The 20,746-nt window shown below is 41.2% G+C and overlaps 1 protein-coding gene across 1 annotated transcript; it reads right to left on the reverse strand.

Moving 5' to 3' along the window:
• Window positions 1-417: 417 nt before the first annotated feature.
• On the reverse strand, window positions 418-19,030 carry LOC129376152 (protein phosphatase 1H-like). Its single transcript, XM_055055653.1, has 10 exons — window positions 18,473-19,030; window positions 13,258-13,444; window positions 10,844-11,215; window positions 9,123-9,235; window positions 8,955-9,039; window positions 8,151-8,269; window positions 7,002-7,065; window positions 5,970-6,077; window positions 4,506-4,657; window positions 418-4,415 (listed from the first exon to the last, which is right to left on the reverse strand). The coding sequence occupies exons 1-10, from the start codon at window positions 18,706-18,708 to the stop codon at window positions 4,268-4,270; spliced, it is 1,584 nt and encodes a 527-aa protein (XP_054911628.1). The 5' UTR covers window positions 18,709-19,030; the 3' UTR covers window positions 418-4,267.
• Window positions 19,031-20,746: the final 1,716 nt, after the last annotated feature.

The following is a 20,746-nucleotide window of genomic DNA, read 5'->3' on the forward strand; positions in this document are numbered from 1 at the left end:
GAAATTAATGAATTAAGTCAATTTATGAACGAGTTTTTAAAGTGTACTTTCCAGTTGACCTGCTGGGTGACTAAGACCGACTTAAAATAATTAGTTTCTGCAGTCGAGACGCTTGTGGTCAAACGCGCACATTTCCCTCGCAACTGAAGTTCACGCCATGAAGAGAACCACTTTTAAACTTTCATCTTTAAAAGCTCTTCACGGTGGTTCAGAGTGTTTTTCTACATTTTGAACACCTTTCCTCAAGCTACCACGTCTAAACACTATAACATGAACAGCGTCAGTAATGACTGGCTGTACTGCATCTCCTTTGTGCTTGTTCTTTCTAAGACTGCCTGCAGCTGAAAGCAGGACAGATTTTAGCAACTCATTCTGATTGGCAGCTTTTAGTGTACTCAATTATCTGCAGGAGACAAATTGCATTGTTTGACATGGATCTTTATTGTCGTTTTTTTTTCTTGATTCCTGGGTAAGAAACACCGAAGGTAAACATCGCTGGCCTCCTTCCGACGTCAAGCTTGTGTGAGGAGACATCAAAATAGTAGTTTATCTCTCAATGAGGTCGTGTTCCTTATAAAATCACACTGAAGTGAGGGTGGCACGATAGTTGGCCAACAACCTCCCCCCCGACTAGGCCTCAAAGTCGACCTTTGCTACAAAAAAGAAAAAAATCCCCCTCAGCTTCACAAGTTTCCTAACCTGGTAGTGTTACATAGGGAAGAAACAGAACAGCGATTATAATACAGCAAAAACGACAACAATCAGGTAGATGGAACTGGATTAAAGACTCGTGAACGACTGGGTTCAGAAAACCAAACAATGGCAAATCACAGCCGAGCCTGAGCCGATGTGCAAGAAGTTGGGTGATGACACAAATTAGTCGTACTTCACATTCCTCTGAGAAAAGGGTCTCGATCACTTTCAGATGAGCCAGGGCGCAATATAAACATGTCGCAAATTAACAAATGGGATTTCTTCAATGAAAGGTACAAGCGGAGCGCAGGAAATACAAAACAGCTGCTGCTTTGATGTAATGCAGATGGTTTCAGTTATGTTGGGGGGGGGAGGGATGTCTGAGACGGTTAATTTCAGTGCAACAAACATCGGACAGCAGAAGGAGCACGGACCGTTGATTTTAAGTGCATTCATAAGAAATGAACTAAACTCAATAAATAGTTCAACCGAATGCTGAACGAAGTTAAATTAGCTAAAATAAGCTATGCCAGGACATTTTAAGCCAAGCACCTGATGGTTTTATGGTGATAACGATTTCAGATTATTGTTCAGACACAGTACAACTTTGAAAATACATTTCTGAGTTCAAAGTTCTGTTCATCGCAAAGACTATAAAAAGTTTGGCTTAGCCTCATCGCAATCTGAGGCCCAAACTATGGTAAGCTAGCTAAAATGAGCTAAGCTACATTGAGCTAAGCAGCAGCTTGCTGAAACTTTCTTTACAATTGTCGGCTTTGCAACTAATTTTTGGAGATGGTTTTGAAAACACACTTTGGATCTACAATCTTGACATTTTAGTGTGTTTCAAATTAGCTAAGTATTATTTGTTGTTCATTTACCCTTTCTCGCTCAAAGGGTTAAACATTTTTATCTAAATAAGAAACTACACAGCTATTTTGCTGTAATATTTTGAGGGAGTAATACACCTTGTATCATTATACTCTAACAGATAAGGAACAGGATGAAAAAAAAAGTTTATTTCAAGGTCACAATCTGCAAAATTAAGTTAAAAGAGCTGGTCTAAGCTACATCAAGAGAAACGTCTGCTTGTTGAAATTTTAGTCAAAATTTCTGTTTATTGACTATGAGAAACGATTGTACATTTTTAGAGTGTATTGATACTTTAGTTTCACCATGGTAACCATCAACGATTGAACAAAAGTCCATCAAAAAGGCCTTTTTTTTAAACTCGTCAACTTTAAGCTGCTAATGCCATTAGCTTTACAGCCTTATTTCTTTCATATGTTTCATTGTCTGCAGATGCTCTAGCATTAATAATCGGTTTATTATTGACTGATTTTTATTTTTTTCTTAGAATGGTTATTCATTTGGAATTTAAAAACATTTTTCTCAATTTAAAAGAAAAAAAATAAGCTAATTTTAAAACTTAGCAATTAGCTTTTTTTTTGTTAATGGATGCTTCTCTTGTCTTCTGCTAAACTCTTTAGACTCAGTTCTCCTCAAAGCCCAGAAAATAAACTCAAACTGACACAAGCATGCAAAAATGGTCTATATTAGGATTGTACAAACCCGTTAGCAATTTCTTTTTTTGTCATCCTGTAGCTTTTGCAAGAAATTTCTGGATACTTCCAAAGCTACTGGAAATCCAACGGTCTTATAAACATCTTGTTGGGACATTCACAACAGAAATTACGAGATGCATCACATAAATAAAAATCCCATAAAAAAAATGGAATGGCAAAATTTAACCATTGCACCATCGCTCATCCCAGGCCTAAAATAAATTACTGCATGTACTAAAACTACATCCACACATCGAGATACTTTCAGGCGAGGCAGCGTCGACCTACAGCTTCTGAAAACATAAAACAGAGCAAAACAGGAAAACAAAAACAAACAAAAAAAAAACTTGATGGTATTTTAGGTTTAGTTATCACATTCTCCCTGCTGCAGGGAATATTTGCCTCCACGCTTTTCATATCTTGGCTCTTTAGTGCAACTACACTGGTACGCAAGTCATTCAGCCCAACATGGAGTCATTGTAGGGATTTATATACCGATGGAAATTTGATGCGACAACTTTTGGTTGGCTTAGATTGGCACGAAAAGAAAAATGTGTATTTGTATGACTGATTTTGAAATGTACAAAAACTTCACTTTTTTTCCGCTTTTCCTTTGGTCCTAAGAAGAAATTCCCCAGCCATTTGTGAAAGTTTGAATTCGGATGTCTTTAACCAGTGATTCATAGGATTTCTTTAGAGCTTTTTCGACACAAGCAAACTCTGAATCATTCTAAAAAGCTCAACCAAACCCAAAAAACGCGGTACGTATAAATAGATAAATAGATCAGGTGTCGGAGCATTAATGACTGAACAGCAGACAAAAATAAAATCAAAATCTTTGAAAGGCTTTCAGGAAGCCTGGAAAGCTACAGCTCTAAATCACTTCGAAAGGTAACAAGAAAATCCGACACTGAGGAAGGAAAAATACAAAAAAAAACGAGGAGTAACAGTTCAGTAGACGTCAGGTTAAGAGAAAAAAAAGTTGTTTTGCAAGACCCTGATTTTTGGATCAAAAGTATTCATACATTGTTTTGGTTAATTTTGTATTAAAAAGGAGTGGAATATGGAAGCTTATAAATAGAAAAAGGATGGAAGAGTACAATGGCGAAACATAGTAGTGGCAGCATGATGCTGTGGGGATGCTTTAATCCACAGGGGACAGGGAAGTGTTCCTGTTAAAAGGCTCAATCCAAGTCCAGACTCGAATCTAGTACAGAAAGCTAAATTTAAATTTTTGTCCCGTCACCCTGAACACACCACTCCCATGGTATGACACGGCGGTGGCAGCATCATTGTATCAAACAGCAACTTTGTGTTGGTCTATTGAATAAAATTCCATCCAAATGCAGAGCAGTTTGTTGTTGTAACATGAGAAAATGGGAAAAAGCTCAAAGTGCTTGGGACACTTTAACAATGAAAAGCAAATAAGAAATATGATTTAAAAAAATGAATAAAGTGCATCGTCAAACAACATTAACTCATGTCAGATAGTGTGTAAAACAGTGAAAAGAAAAAAACGTAGACAAATACCAACCAAACTGTATATGAGCCCAGCAGTGTAAACTTTAGAACCAACTTTCGCACATAATGTCCCAAATGTTGATTCATTAGCGTTCACCAGCAACTGAACCTTCAAACGCCACAAAAAGCAGCCGACCTGTCAGCTGGGTCCAAGTCCAGACGACTGAGGTATGATTCTTGAAATGAGATCGACCAAACAGGACGGGAGAGAAAAAAAGGGCGAGAAAAGCAGGATAAGAAACAGTTTTTCTTCCCCCACCCTCTCATTTCATGTAGTCGTGTGCATCGCCGCCTTTTAAAACCTTCAAATATCAGTTTCTTCCATTTTAAACCGGCAGAGTCTCTTTGTGTTTACTTTACTCCTTCATTTTTGTTTTGTTTTCTTTAAAAAAAAGGGAAATAAATAAAATAGGTAATCAGAAGGAGCTTTCAGTGTTCAGGACTTATCGGTCCGGTTCACGGTTACGGGCCGCCCCGCGGACACCGGGTCAGGGCTGCCGGTTGCCGTACATCAGGGGGATGATGAAGACGGAGATGTCGTCTCCGGAGCCCAGCCGCTCGTTGGTGATCCTCCAGCCTCTGTCTCTCAGCACGCCCCGCGCTCGCATCACCAGGTCTTGCGCCGCCATCGTGTACCTACGAGCAGAATTGCCGTTCGGAGTCAGAGCGGACAGAGGGGGAAAGGTGAAAGCCGAAACCAGGCGGGGGAAAAGCGGGAACCCTCACCTGTGCAGGTCGTCGGGGTCGCAGTTGGACAGGAAAGTGCAGACGGCTTCGGCTACCTCCTCGTTGGTCAGGACGTCCCAGAGGCCGTCGGTTCCCATCACCAGGACGTCGTCGGCCCCGTGTTCGTGCTGCGTCAGGTTGTACACCTTCACCTGTGGAACGCCGCACGCCTTTGGTCAGTCCATGTCTTCGAATGATTTTAGATTTTTGTCGAAATGACTCATCAGACGCCGAAAGAATCACTCACTGCCGCCGCCCTCCGCATCCCAGACGCTTCCCGTGAAATAAATAGAGTGAAAGCGAAGTCGTTTTGGTGAGATTGCAACTTGAAACCCACACTTTAAATCTCCAAAAAATTTTAATTCGTAACTAATGGCCTACTGTTCCCCCAAAGATATAAAAACAGGGCTCCCACGCATTTGTTACAGAGTCCTTTTTATAAAACAGTTAATATGTAACTTAAAGGAATTTGTGTGCAGAGCAAAGTTTACATCGACCCCAAGAGGAAAAATGCAAGAACAGATGGACAGAAAGACACAAGAAATTAAATGAGGAATTAAGGGGAGAAGGAAGATAAAAAAAAAAAAGACAGATGGAAATAAGAAATTAAAGGGAAAAGAGAGTCGGGGAAATAAGAAATGAGAACGATTAAAAAATTTAAAGGCACAAAAAGATAATAAGAAAGATATGAAGGACACACAGGCGGGAAGAAGGAAGGATACAAGAAAGAGAAGGAAGGAATAATCCAAGGGAGGGAGGATGGATTGGAGAAAAGGAAACGACAGATCAATCAGTAGAAGATGAAAATGAGATGCTCTAAACTCGTGCCAAAAAATAGCAAATTGTATCACCAAAATGTTTTTTTTTTATTATTTTTTTGCTTCTATCTTGTTTCTTATATAAACTAACTCCCTGTGTGTTTCCTAAGTGACCGGTCCTCCACACGCCGCTTTGTTCTGGATGTTTTCATGACTTAAGGGATTGAACGGCGTTATCGCAGCATCCTGATACAAACAACACACAGGAGGCTTCGCCGAGCGCCGCGTTAGCGAGCGGAGGAGGCGGTTTGACGTGAACCCGCCGTGAACCCTGGTGATGATGAATTAAAGATCAAGCGCAGAGCTCAGAGAGGGGAAAAGAAAACTCTATACGATGAGCTACTTCGGGAGATGAAAGCGCTTTGAATCCAGTGCCAGACGGTTCAGACAGGTGAGTTCAAGTTTTCCGGCGGCAGAGAAGCAGCGTGATGAGTGCAGGCGCATATAGAGGAGGACATCAAGCCTCCTATACAGCGAGACGTGAAATAAATGCACAACTCTGCACGAGCAAGTGGAGCAGAGCAGTATGGACCAGCGAGGAGGGATGGAAAATCTGATTTCTGGAAGCAGATTCGGCTTCTCAGAAATCTTCTTTTCCTCCTTTTTTTCTTTTGGAGTTAAATAACGGAGAGGTGTTTGCTCTGACCTCAGGAATGCAGGACAGGAACGGCTTGATGTAAATGTTGGAGTCATGAACCTTGAGGTCGTGGTCACCGAGCCCCCGGGTCACTCCGATGGTCGCCAGGACCCGCGCCTGACAAACAAAACACGGGGAATGATTGACTTTAGGTGCCCAGGTTTATGCCGGGGTCGTGTGAAATGCGAAAGCTCCAGGCATTTAAATATGAAAAACAAAACATGTGCAAGTCTGGTATCTGCTTCCGAAGCCCTGGATCGACTCCTCTCTGATGTGCTGACATCTTCCCTTTGAAAACAGCAGCTTTTATAGGAACTGAGGCAAACTGGCTCATGCAATGTTTGCACCGGAGAGGTGACTGAGTTCATGTCTGGTTGCCGGCTGCGCCGTCTAAAACCTCTTCCTTTTTCTGAAATGCAGAATTACATGGACAAAACTTTCCAAGATAGAAAATTGTACATTTTTTTGAATATGAATCAACCATATTTGAGAAACAAAGTTCTTGCAAGATCAGGTTTGGATCATCAGATGTCTGTTTTCATAATAACCCCAATTTCTCCAAATTTCAAATCAAACTGGATAACATTTTCTCAACCTGAACCCTACTATGGTTGTTGATTCATACCTGGTTGAAATTATTTAAGTGATAAAATGTGTGGAAATGAGAACACATGAGTTTGTCAGACAATAACAGACTTTCACCAGATATTAAACAGCCCAAGTTTTTAAAAATATATTTTTTATTGGTCCGATGTAATGCGCTAATGATAAATGATTTGCTTTCGTCAGCTGTTGGCAGAAAATCATTGTGACTAAGAGAAGTAAAGTCGTTAAACAGTCCCTCTTTGTCTAATTAATCTATGTAATGTGATGGAGTCACTGAAATGCATAAATTTGCAAAAAAATATTCTTCCCAGATTTTTATTTATTAAGAAAGGATGAAATCGGTAGAGAATTTTGCTCCCACCTAACAATTATTACAACTCTGTGCATGTTGGTCATAAAAACATAAAGGATAAAGAACCAGTTCTGACCCGTTACCTTTTTGCCTTCGCCGTAAATAAGGGGAAACTTGAGGTCTTCGTCCTCAACAGTCTTGTACGCCCTTGAAGACGACAAAAAAGATGTTTGAGTGAAGCATCGCCTGCCGTCCTTCATTGATGGAAGGTCAACAAATACATGACAACACGGTTCAAAACTGAGTTAATTTAAAGGCAACGAAATGACAAAACATATTAATCCAGCTTTTTCCCGCATATTGTTGTAGCCTCAAAAAACAAACATTTTGCAATTATCAAATATGCTTCACAACAGCTTTTAGTTTGGTGATTGCAAATATGCTGCTAATGACATTTCCCATCCTCATGATAGTAAAAAATGAATAGATTTTGCTTTTTTTTTGTCAGATTGTGAACAACAACAAAGGCCAGAGGAATTTGGTAAAAATGAATACAAATAACACTTAATTCAGGTTCCCTAAAAAAAAACACATTTGTTTGCAGAAAAAAACAATACTGAGAACAAGAGGCTGGGAGAGTGTGAAGCGTTCAAAGCACAAATTCAAAGAGCAAATCTGAAAAAACATATTTAATACTTTGATGTCGGCTTCAAAAACCTCGGATGCCGCTTGCTGATCTGCTTCAACAGGCGAGATCAGATTTGATACCAAAAGCCAGAGGAAAACATTAACGACTTCAAACGGCTTCGCATCCACCCAGAGTTCCCTCTCTCTGTCAGACTGCGCTGCTGTCTGGCCGTTAGTATTTCTTCGACGCAAGCGGTGAACTTTTCATGACCTCCCCGCGTCCAAAGCAGCAGATCCTGTCTGTCTCTCTGTTTTTGTGCCTTTAAGCAGGAAAGTGTGAAACGCCAGCATAAGCAGTCCTCCCTCCCTTTTCCCGTTCTGCCGCTCGTCACACTCTGAATCATCTTCCTAGTCTTTAAAATAATCGCTCTCGGCAATAGCACATCTTATGTAAAACGCGTCATCTGCCTGTTGGTTTCTGCTGCCTGGACCGTATGGAACGGCATAAGAAAAATAATAATAATTAAAGAACTCCAGCTTGTTCTATGGAGCTGATGCAAATCTTAGCCCAAACATGCAACACTTGCAATGCTCAGAGTTTACTACTCATTACGGAGAGGAGCTGCAGAGCCTTGTGGAAGCGCTCTGCGACGGAGCAAACTCACCATCCGTTCATGGTGAAGTCCCTGTAGAGCATCCTCTTGCCCACCTCCTTCCTCTGGACCCTGCGGGGGAACTCCAGGTGCGTGAACTCGTTCCCTAACAGCTGCGGCTGCATGTAGCCCTGCAGGATGGAGGACGACGCTTCGAGTCAGTCAGAGAAACCTCATCAAACAACTCGGATTTTAAACTTTTTCCACATTTTGTCGACCACAAAGTATTTTATGTGACAAGACTAACAGCCAGAAGTGCAAAGGGAATTCCTGAAAGAAAAACATGGCGCGCGTTTCTTAACCCGCATTTCCCCCGATGACCCTAAATGAAATCTAGAAAACACATGAACTTTTACTCCCAAAGTGGGAAATGCTGATGCTGCATCAGTCATTAAAAAATATGCTCAAAAAAACATAAACAAAATGAATAAAAATCAATGCATGCATGATATGCTGAAAATTTAATTTCTGCTTATGTTACATTTGAAATAATTTAACACTGCACACTGGTGCTAAAAAGGTGAGAGACAGTGGTGGCAGGATCATGCTTTGGAATTTTTTATATATAAAAAGAACCTTGAAAATGTGGTATGGATTTATTTACATCTATTCTGTTGCCCCCAAATAAAATCCAGGCTAAACATATGGAAATTTCAGGAGAAAACATGGGAGACTTTTTCCGTTAAAATTAAATAACGCACTACTTCCCCCATGAAATACATGAAGGGTTGTGGATGCACTGAATTTACCACATATAACAAAATGTTCCCTGTGTTTTGAAAGGAAGAATAAAGTGGAAAAACAAAACTGTCCAACCAGGAACTGCAGTCGCTGCCGTTCTGACTCTGGCGTGAACTCCGTCGACATGGACACGATCTCGTTGTCTCTAATGATGATGGCCCTGCAGGACGTGGCGGAGGAATTTGCGCGATGAGAAGCTTCTCAGTCATCAAAGAGGCTTTGACTTCACAGTCGGAGACGTACCTGCTGTCGCCTGCGTTCCCGACGTACAACTTCCCCAGCAGGTAAACCACGGCGAGCGCCGTGCATCCGCCGCTGATGCTGTACGCTTGTTTCTCCCTCTCGATCTGGGCGTCCTGAGAAAAAGGAAACCAGCAGACGGTTTGAGGACACACGGAGCGAGAAGACAATCGGAAAATCTCCAACGTCCACCCGAGCTCATGTAGGCAGCAGCGAAAAACAGGTTGTTTTTTTTTTTGGGCAGAATAAACTTTATATATTAGGTTCAAAACGTCCTGGAACTTCAAAGAGTTTTCTGCCACAAAGTTCCCACAATCATCTTTTGTTTCATAATAGATCCAACAGATGAGTTTATAGCAAAAAATAACTAAATGTAACCAAATTAGCTAAACTGACTGCAGGACAGAAAAGCATTTTCCTCTGTACGACATTGTCAAATCTATGTGAGATGCAATTTTATTCAACAGCAACATTAATAATTTAGATATTACATTTTATAAATGTATAAATTTTAGATATAAGAGCTTCTTTTCACTCTCAGAATAGCAGAAACGTGGGTTTAGTTTATAAGAAACTTCAGGTCGATTTTATTTTCTGAGCTGCGGCTTGCAAAGCCTCCCACTGTCATCTAGTGGACACACAGCAGAAATGCACCCTAACGCCTTAAAAAAAACCCCCTCAACCTCTAAAACAGGAACTCTCCCGTTGTTGTTTTAATGAGAAAATAAATATTTGAAACATCTGGAAAATCCCTTTTCCATGGAAGGAGAAGTGAGTGATGCGGTACCAGTAATGGAAACATGAGACGTCTGATGTTTGGGGTTTAGCTTCTTGCTCATTATTTTGAATCTCGTCACGAATGAAGACTGGGATCAAAGTTTCCAGCGAGGGCCAACTCTTCCCAAAACCCCGGGATGTTTATGTGAATTGTCCCACCTGATAGCACAATGCGTCACAAAACAAAACAGACTAAATGCCAAAAGCCACAGGGGCCATTTTCAAGAAGAGAGGAGATACAGGAGAAAGTCAACACACTGACTGTTTTCTATGATGAAGAAAACAGAGAGGTCACTGTAGTTCAGGGCATAGATACTGATTTAAAAAATAAAAAAGTTATGACTAAGAAGTGTCGGTCAAAAACTGTAAATCTAGACTCCTTCAAAGGAACAGGCAAAAAAAGACCCCTAATTTTCTTTTCTGAAACTGCAAAAAGAGCTTTAATTCAAGTTAGGGAGCAGTATTTATCATGTCGCTGATCATCTTAACACATTTTTTAGAAGGTTTTGATTTAATGTTGTCACAATAGTCTATTAATGATGCTGAAAACCCCTAAAACTCTCTGTATTGTTGTAGATTATGATTTTTTACTATTTTTCTAAACTGTTTGTTTTGATAAATATCAGTAAACTTGAAAATATGATGAAATGCGTCTACTGAGCGCATTTCAGAGATACAAATCTCTGAAATGCGACTGTTGATGTGACCGGTGTACTAAAGAAGAGTATTATAAATGGGAATGAGTTTTTAGAGCATGATTTGTGTGTGTGACTATCGTTGCTGCTCCATGCAATCACAGCCATGCAGTTACCAAAAAACCCCCAGCAATAAACAATTTGTCATCGTTGCTTTTTATCGACTATAATGTCGCGATAAAACCTGAAGTCCATATTTCAAATAATTTGAGTTCCCTGAGTGCCTCCTGAGCCTCGTCCTCCGTCACGCACCATCTCCTTGAAGGCGTTCTCTATTGCTCCGATCACCAGGCTCTCGTGTTGGACCTTCTTCTCCATGTAGAAACGCGGCGGAGGCGGGGTGCTGCTCGGTGAGCTCGGCGCGCCGGCGGCCCCCCGCAGCGAGGCGGCCCGCGTCAGGGCGCGCTGCGGCCCCGGGGCGTTTCCCTGCAGGTAGGGGCTGCTGTCGGGCTCCTCGCCCAGCACGGTGGGGGGCGGCGAGTGGAAGTTGCGCAGGATCTCTATGACGGCTTGAAGCTGGCAGGCGATGTGGTGCTGCAGCAGGCGGGAGGCGACGACCGCCGCGCCGGAGCCGGCGTGACCGTCGAACAAAGCCCAGTAGTGGAAAACGAGCCCTTCGCCCTCCTGTAGATGAAACATGGGACATGCAAAACATAATAGTTCCTGAAGCAGGGTTATATCTAAATATCACACCCTATATTTCAGGCCAGCCATTGACTTTCTCGTGGTGAAGGAGCTGGCAGAGGAAATGTAACAAGATCATGTGCAAAACTGACAGAATAACACCAAAACTCTTGCAAAAGGGTGACAAAAAAGGGTGGTTCTACTAAACACTGATTTTTAAATGATCATAAACTTTTTCTGACTTATTATTATTTTTAAAATGTTGGAAACATTGCCTCATTTCTTTTCCACCTCAAAATTCAGCTCCATTTGAAACCACAGCAAAATATAAAGCAGTCTGTGATCATGAAGTGACAAACGTTTGCAGCACACTAAATGGGACAAAATCATATCAGTAAATGTGAGTTTATGTATTTATATGCATTGTTTTAAATTCTAAGATTTTACATTCATGTCAAAGAAGAGCAGCATAAACAATCGGCTGGATCTGTTTCCTCCAACAGTGACTGCTGGCACTGAAGCAGCAGGTTTTGCTGCAGATGTTGGAAGGATTGCTGGATTGTGCATAACGGCAACGTTACGCAGAATTCCTCTGGGCTGTGCTGCTAATCTTTCTGTAATGCCATCGTTAGAAGCGTTGGAGGAGGTTGTAACCGATGACTAACGCTGGCTGGCTGGCATTGCTGTGCAAGGAGACCCGCCATGACTCATGCTTTCCATCAGCGATGGAGCCGGCGAGGTCAAACCTGCATGTAGGAGCTGTGATCATTTCTGCTCAGTGTTATCGGGCCGTCAGAGAACAGAATCCTGTTTTTCTTTTCTGTCTGTGGTTTCAGGGTGCAAGCAGGATGTAGATGTCTGTGTTTTATCTCTGTTCGAATGAATCCTTGCCTCCCACGTCTCTGCTGTTCCTCTTAGAAAGCACAAAATGGGATTCAGGAAACGCTGCTAATTCGTCACCGTTCGGTTAACAGAATATCTGGAGCAGGTCAGTGAACTCAGTCGCTGGCATTCCACCCCTATTAGGCTGGCTAAATCGTAACTCAACTTTTAAGAATAATGACTAAAATATAATGACGCATTTATGTGATCAAAACACTTTTTAGAATATCAGAGTTCACTGTACCGTTGCACTTTGCCCAATTTTCAAAAAATGCAACTATTTTCGTGTCATCTGACTCGCTCTGTGTACTTTTACTCCCTCCAGCAGATGTCTGTGAGTGAGAGACTTACAGTGCTCTGTCAGTTTTATGACGTTCAACCAAAAGCATGAGAACAACTTTTTCTTTTTTTTCAGTTTAGGTGATTTACTGCCGGAAGCGAGTGCAAATTTTTATAAAGCAGTTGTCACAAAGCGCTGTGCAACACAAAGCAAAGTTATACACAGTATTTGGTTAAAATCTGACCCAGATAATCAGGAGGCTGGGCATTCGCAGCCTTGTACGTGAATACAAGAACTTTGAAACAAATTCTCAAATACACAGAGCCGGTATAGCACCAGGGAGATATGAGAGACACAAACAAATACAACAGAATATCATCGACGTAGATGTGATTAAAATTGTCACAAAAAGATTGAATAATTCCAGCAGGATGAGGAATATTGAAAGAAAATAATAAGGGGCCAAGTACTGAGTCTTGTGGAACACCACAGATTAGAGGAGCAGAGCAATACAGCATCTTATAGCAATCAAAATATTAAAGTCAATCATGCCAAGTAGACGAAATCAGCGTTACTTCAAGACACTTTGGAGAATTTAAGTGATAGTAATTTTTTCACTTTAATGTATTATCCGATTGTTATCCAGTAAGGCAACATTTCGTCTTTGCCTTACCAAAGGAATATCACAACCACCTTTGAAATACTCGCTAACTCAGTCATTCTGCTAACAGATTTGTTTGAGCTCCCATTAAAGCCCCATTTCATGCACCACTAGATATCAATAATGTGGCGTCATGTTAAGTGCCTTTAATAATAAACAAGGGAAGCACAGTAGAGTGGTGTCTAAGAACTACTTGTTTGTTTGCATCCGTGTTCCTACCTCGCCCATCAGGTGTTCCACTCGAAGGCCCAGGGCCTCGCCGTTGGGGAGCGAGTTGCGTCTTTTGGCCGTCGGGGTCTTGCTGGGCGTGGACGGGGGACAGTAGCTCATCGGTCTCCTTCTGGCCACGACCACCTCGCAGCAGGCCTGGTCCTCGTTCAATGCACTCTTACCAGCATTGATCACCCTGAAAAAAAGACAAAAGGGGGGCATAATGTGGAGAGCTGAGGTGATCTCTAACTGCAGGCTCGCCCGCCGCTCTTTCAGAAGGAGTTTGGAACATATTTTAGTATCCAGGTTTGCGCCAGAGATCCCAGGTGGCTGTTTGTGGATCTCTGCAGGGTCACGGCAATTACAACTCCTGCATTTATCGAAAGTAGTTGCCTCTGCCAGTTTTATATTTTATAATCTGTCAGTTTGTGCTGTTGTTTTGACTAGAAAGCTCTTCCTCATCGCTACTCCTGAAGTGACATGCAGCATTATGCATTTTCACCTGCACTGTAAATATTTTTGTGTCTTTCTTAAGATTAATATGTCCAATATTTGGAAATACACGGCTGTGATTGAGCCTGTCGCAATAACCCATTAATTGCATGATAGATTAAAACGAGGTCAATAATTTCCATCCTGATGATAATAATTCTTGAAGGGCAATTTTGTTTACAGACTTCCTAATCATTTTCATTTGTGGTTTCAGTGATGTTTGGGTTTTTGTTTCCTTTCTGTTTATTGTGTTTGGTCATTGTTTTTTTTTCTAAAGTTATTTAAAATATCTTCCAGTTTCTATGTTAAATTTGTGAGAGGGAAACTTTGATTATTATGCCGTTATAAACATATTTCTTGAAAATGGTCTTAAAATGACAATGTTACAGTTTATCGCAATAATTTCTGGGACAATTTATCATTGCTGTGGTCAACCTCCTGATTTTCTGGGTCAGCTTTTAACAAAATACTTTGTATAACATTAATGCACTTTGGTTACTAAATATGATTTGCTTATCTTAAAATATGTTTTATGGGAGGAAATGAACCACATTGTGTGCCTGACTGTAACAAAGTAGCTAAATATCCATTAATTATTCAGAACATAGATTAGAGTGCGCTCCTGTTGGAGGAACTTCAGGCATGCTGATATGCATCGGTACAGACAGAGCATCTGCATAGTGTAACATGACGCTAAATATTATCATTTAACTTACCACAGTGAGTTATGCTTTGTACTTTGCACTAATTACACTAATTTTCTCTAGTTGCATCATCATCTTCTTCCTATTACTAAGGTTTCCCCCAGAAAACTCGCTAAGCCCAGTGGTTGGGCGCTACGGCAGTCATTCATCCAGCGGCCTCTTGCATTTTTTAGTCAAAAATTTTTTAAAGTTCACAGGAAATTTGGAAATATCACTTGCTAATTATGTGTTATTGGAAGATTGGAAGATTAATATCTGAACACCAACTATAAAATCTTTAAAAAAAAAAAAAAAACTAAAATAAGCAATGCTAAGCCTGGTGGGGGCACAAGTAAAGCCTGGTGGCCCGCCAGGCTTCTAATACCCTGAGGGAAACCGTGCAAGAAAGAAGGCAAAAGCCTGCACACCAAGACATAAAAAATATGTATTAGATGAAAGGTACAAAAAAACAGTCCTTCGGATTGTTGCATTGCAAAGCATTCCTATTATACAGCCCTGCATAAATTTGCTTTAGCTGCCCTCTCAATGTCATTGAACTTGCTGAAAAGCAACTCAAAATAGCCAGTTTAATTAGGCTCAAGAAAACAGTGGAAAAAAAGAAATAAAGGAAGGCCGGTGTGTCTGACAGACGTATCTGGAGGCTGTTGTCAAAGTGTGATTGTGTGAAATTGGCAGGTCTATTAATAGACTCGAACTGTGGGCTGTTTTCTGCTCGGCGCCGTCCATGTCTGCTCCTCGACCCCAAAGATCTGTCAGCTTCAGATAGAAATAGAGACAACCGGGGGCGGAAGATGTGGAAACCAATGACACTTGATCAATTTAATGCTGATGTTGAGCAGTTTTTCATTCATAGATTGTCTATTTTACATGATTAAAGGAGTTTTAGGTTTGATGTGAGGGCAAAGACTAAAAAAAAGACAACAAAAAAAAAGACTAAGATGTGCAATTTTTGGTGGTGAAGACAGTCACTGTGTTTCTTGTGTGTCTGTATCAAAAATGTTGCCAACAATTTAAAGTGGGCGTGGCTACTGCACTGAAGTACATCCTGTTGATGCAACTGGTGGCCTATCGCTCTTGTGGATGGAATATTTAACACCATAGTAAGATCTCTCTTGGTGTTTTGTCAAACTTTTTAATTACTGTAGTAATTTGTTGTGTCACTCAGAGCATAAAAGCCTTCAGATGTGAGAAACTGAGCACAACTCAAGTTGGCTGTCAAAACAATATGAACCAGGCCTTCTGAGTTCTATCCTATTATCTGCTGTGCACACTTTGCACGTCTAAACGCCGAGAGCAAAATGGCTCTTCCCATGTATGCCGATGGTACATTATCTCAGCTGTGTTGCACTGAGGCTGCAGCTGGTGCCACTGTTTGCTCCCACAACTCATTTTGTCCTGACTTCCAACATTTGCAGAAAGAAAGACTTCACCGCCCTGCCAATCGCATTTTTAGTTTTACTCAAACCTGAAAAGCATCGTGAAACGCATCTCATTTTCTGCACTATTATAAGGCCTGACATGCTTTTTTTATTTTTATTATTATGATTTTTTAAGCATAAGATTCTGATCAGATGTAAAAGTTATTTTAGGCAAGCCAGTAGGCTGTAAGATACAAAAACCACAAATACTCTCCTTAAGAAATTAGGACCTCTATCCAAAGTATGTATGGTTTTTCTAAAGTATATTTAACTTTAAGTAGCAGAATTAAATAATAACAGATTAGAAAAAAAATATATTTTAACATATGCTCCTGGGAAATAATAATTAAATAAAAACTTTTACCCACTTAAAATGACCATACAACATCTAAAACAAACTTAATTGCCCAAACAATCTTAATTTATGCTGTTTAAACGGATTAAATTTGCTTCAATAAAAAACAGGGTTCCACTGTGCCAGGGAGTGAGTAACATTGCAATTCCATCAAATGTACACTGTGTGATAGCATTATACAGCAGCTTCTCATGAGAACAACTCGAGTTCAGATGAGACGCTGACTTTTAACTTCTTTGTATTTTATTATCAGCTGGAAGGATATTAAAGTCCAACGTGCCTCCAGAGGCAAAATGGTTCCTGTAATGAGAAGAAAAAGGGGGCTTTAATTACAGATAAACGCTGATCTGGGCTGAACTCATTACCTCCAACAATCCGCTCGAGACCCTCCGTCTCTTTTCTGAGGATTACTGCGAGATGAAAATGCTATAAATTAAAGAACAGACGGAAAGGGGCTTGGTATTATTTCTCAAGATTAGCAAACTTTGTTGCGTTGTGCTACAAAAATATTCTTTTAATAGTTGGAAAGCCGTTAAAAATAAGTGCAGGTCAGGAGTTTTGTCTCCCAAGACTCGAGGCGTTCAAGAATAGTGTTTGAGACAAATTTGAAATCAGTGCTTGCTACAATAATTTTCTGCCTTTTTTTTTTTTTTTTTTATACCAGATGGCCACAGTTATTACATTAATCACTTATATTGTCAAAAATTATGAAGCAATGCCTTCAAAAAATTAGGATTGTTTCTATATGGAAACTTTTATAGCTTCCTGCTGCAGGCAGCTGCGAACTGCTGGAGAAGATGGACAGGCCAAAACAAAAGGAACAAGGCGGTGAGAAAAGTGACAAATGTTAAATAAACGTGAATTTATTTGTGACGTGCACGTCAAATTATGTCAAAAAATTCTCTCACCTGTGGAGGTTTGCAGCTCCTCCAGAGTTACTATTGGGTAACTGATTAATAATGGACTTTCTTTCTGGAGTGTAGCTCAATTTTTCGTCTCATTAAGCCTGAACGGCTTACAAGCATCATCACATTTGGAAAGTTACATATTGGCCTCTACTTCTTTTATACGTTTGCATATTTCTTCTGCTTTTGTTTTGCCGCTGCTCCATGTAGGCTGTATTTATACATCGGCATCGTATCGCATCAATGTTTACATTTTCGGACATTGCTGAACAGATTTAGGGATATATCCAAACCAAAGGGGTTGGGTAATGCCACACGCACACACCACGCCTGACAGATGTTTCATTTGTGCAAAACACAAACCCACCTTTGAAAAGAAAAAGATGAGGTTTCTGAAAGCTGATCACTCAAAAATTAAATCAATTTGGAACTTATCTGTAATGGCATTCTTGAAATTCTTTATAATTATATATAAACAATTTAGCAAAACAAATGCAGGCTATAAATAGCTTACTTTTAAAGTGAAGGTTCTTTAAAAAAAATAAAAATGTCACTCTGAAAGATAAAACAAATTCCAATATTGAACAGCAGACATGACATTTTTGGGATACCATATTAAAAATATATATGTTAAAACCAAGCTCCAAAAGCCCTTTTCCCCAGGCTGGAATTTTTTTTGTAGGAGTCTGAGACTGCCAAAGATTTATAAGGCTGCAAAAATTCTTCCAAAGCCAATTCGACTGAGGAACAATTAAAAAAAAAAAAGAGAGAGAGAGACAAAACAGAGAATTATTTTGACCACTCCCTAAATATGTATTTTTCATAGGATTTCAATAAAGCCTTAACTACCAGAATATCCAATAATTTTATTTAACTCCAATCCATAACAGCACAGATTTCTGGGGGATGTAGGCAAAGCAAAGGTTTTAGACCCCAACCTCTATGCAAGGTTAGTGGGACCAACTCTTTGGTTGCCTCGCAGCAACCTGTTGAGTAAGGCAGCAGCCTAACAACTGCTATCATAATCGTTATTGATATCAGCCGATATGAAAGGGTTGTATCCCGATTCCACGGTTTTTTTCCCAACCATATCGTCCAACCCAAACTGATATTTGCAGGAGAACAAGCATCGCCAATCTGCCCGTGAAAAGCCAGCATGTGCTCGGAGGACTGCGGTCATTTGAATGCGCTGCAGCCAGCCAAAGGCTTGCGTGGATGTGGGTCACAACAGGTGCAGCCTGACCCCCGCCCCCTACCCGGGGCCTCCAGGAGCCAGTGCACAGCTCATATACCGAGCAAGACTCGCACAAAGAACATGGGAGCAGCTTTGTGGTCAGCTGCATTACTTACTCAGCGTATCCGGTGGCCCACGGTAATCTCCTGGTTTCCTTCAGGATGAGGATGGGCCGGGCTATGTGGTCCGCCGAGCACTCGATCTCATCCGCGGACAGTCCCAGGAACTCAGGTCTCGTATAGGGAAATTTCAGCGGCAAATCCGAAGACGAATTCCCGCCCCCGCCGGAGCCTCCCCCGGTCATAATCCCACCCATGAACCCGGCCACGGCCGTCTTGACCCGGGTGAGCATGTTGTTGTTGCCGCCGCCGCGCCGCGCCGCGGCGTCCGTCGGCCGGTGCGCGGCGCCGCGGCTCCCTTTCCCCGGATTCCCCCCCAGCTCGTCCGCGCTGCTGCTCGACGACAGGACTCGAGAGGAAAGCGGCGGCTGCTGCTGGCGGGATGAGGATGAGGAGAAGCTGATGGAGGAGGAAGCTCCTCTGGTGGTTAAGAGCTCATGGATTCAATCGGCCGCCACCGGGCAGGGCGACGACAACAACAACAGCAGCAGCAGCAGCAGCGGCGATGCAGCTGGTGCAAATCCATAAAGAGTCATTGATAACGGCATGAACGCGGAAATACGGTAGAAGATTAAGGGGTCACGTGACGCATCCATGGACGAGCACTGCAAAAAAACAAAACAACAACAAAAAAAAAACAGCCTGCACCATGCATAAGCTGCAACAACGCACTATATGATCTGCATTTTGACTCACCACTTAAGATTGGATTTAATTGTTCATAACAGATGCAAAGAAAACATCTGCAGTAGTTGACAATGATGACAAAGGCCATTATTTATGTTGCTCCCATTGCAGTGGGATTTAAAAGCCCGTTGAATCCTCTCTGTGGTTCGACTTAAAGGCTATTTTTTGCAGTGCAGAGTGAGCAGCTTAAGGGACTTGACAGAAGGTCAAAGGTAAATCAGTCCCTGACAGCCAGGGAGATCTAAGAGGACTCCCACTGCAATGGAAGTGAAAATATCCCAATTTCTCGTTGATGAGCTGAAAAGTGTTGGCTGTTCACGTCATAAATCCCTGTAATCAGGATTTCATGAGGCCAGTAAAAAGCAGTGTGCAATCGTTAGTTGATTTAACAGAGGTTATAGTGATATTTTCCTCCAGAATCCGTTTTTAAATATAACGTCCAGATATTCCTGGCAGATTCGATGTCGCTGTGGGCATTTGTGTACGAGACATCGCACTGATTTAGTTAGGTCAAAAATCACTGCTCCATATTTACACAGATAAAAATGGCGAGAATTAAAATGCTGCCAGTAATTATCCGATTTATTAATTTTCTTCCAGCATATAGCTAGTAACCTAGTCTCCCAGTATTCACCAGGAAGCTTGTTGAAAGGACAATGAACAGATGAGGCACAAGTTTTCTTTTTCTGGTTCTCGGGTGTCCCGCCCCTTTCTAATGCCGCCCTGGGCGACTGCCCGTGTAGCCCACATCAAGAACCGCCACCAGCTCGCGCTTTGGGTGGATCCAAGTGGCTTAAAAGCAAAGTCCATTTATCGTCGCTCAAACATCCATTTGTCAGAGCCACAATTTCAAACGTTTACACAGAAAATGTGTTTGAAATTTAGGTTTAGTCTCTGACATGCCATAAATGTTGAGAAAAGTGAGAACTTTATTTCAATTTCCATGTTAGCTTTGGGGATAGAAGCAAAAGACGACCCAATAAGATCCGCCGTATGAACTCCTTCATAAATAGTTAACCTTAACTTTTATGCAGCTGCTTTCAAAAAGATTCTTTTTGAAGTCAGTATCTGGAAGCTACAGTATATAATAATTATAAAAAACTTAGTGCTTAAAACCCCCCCAAAAAAGTTTACATTTATAAATACAGTGTCATTAATAAAAGATTTGTGCAAGCAAAATGTTTTCACTACATTTTCCATACACCTGCACTTTTTGAAGCTCCACACTTTCTGCAGTACAACTCCAATTCCTTTAGAGGGCGCTCCAACATCAAGGTGCAGAGGTTAAATTCAATAATAACTTGTGCCGGACAGGAGAGGGACTTTCAGAGCGAGTTTCTAGGAAAAGCTTCAAACTCTTCCGTGAAGCACTGCAACGCTGGAATCCGTCTGCTACGTTCGCTCAACAATTTATCTCAAGTGTTTGGTTCTCAGCCAAATGAATAATGTTTTTTTTTTGTCCATTTAGTCCTGTTTGGACAAACTGCCAGGTGTGTTCTAACTTGTTCTGACATCACTGTTTTCACTACTATCATGAGAGCCACATGTGACTGGATTGCCTCTTTGTCATTGTATTTCTTTCCG

This window comes from Poeciliopsis prolifica, unplaced genomic scaffold, assembly GCF_027474105.1.
Source record: "Poeciliopsis prolifica strain line A6 unplaced genomic scaffold, Auburn_PproV2 SCAFFOLD042, whole genome shotgun sequence".
NCBI classification, from domain to species: Eukaryota; Metazoa; Chordata; class Actinopteri; order Cyprinodontiformes; family Poeciliidae; genus Poeciliopsis; species Poeciliopsis prolifica.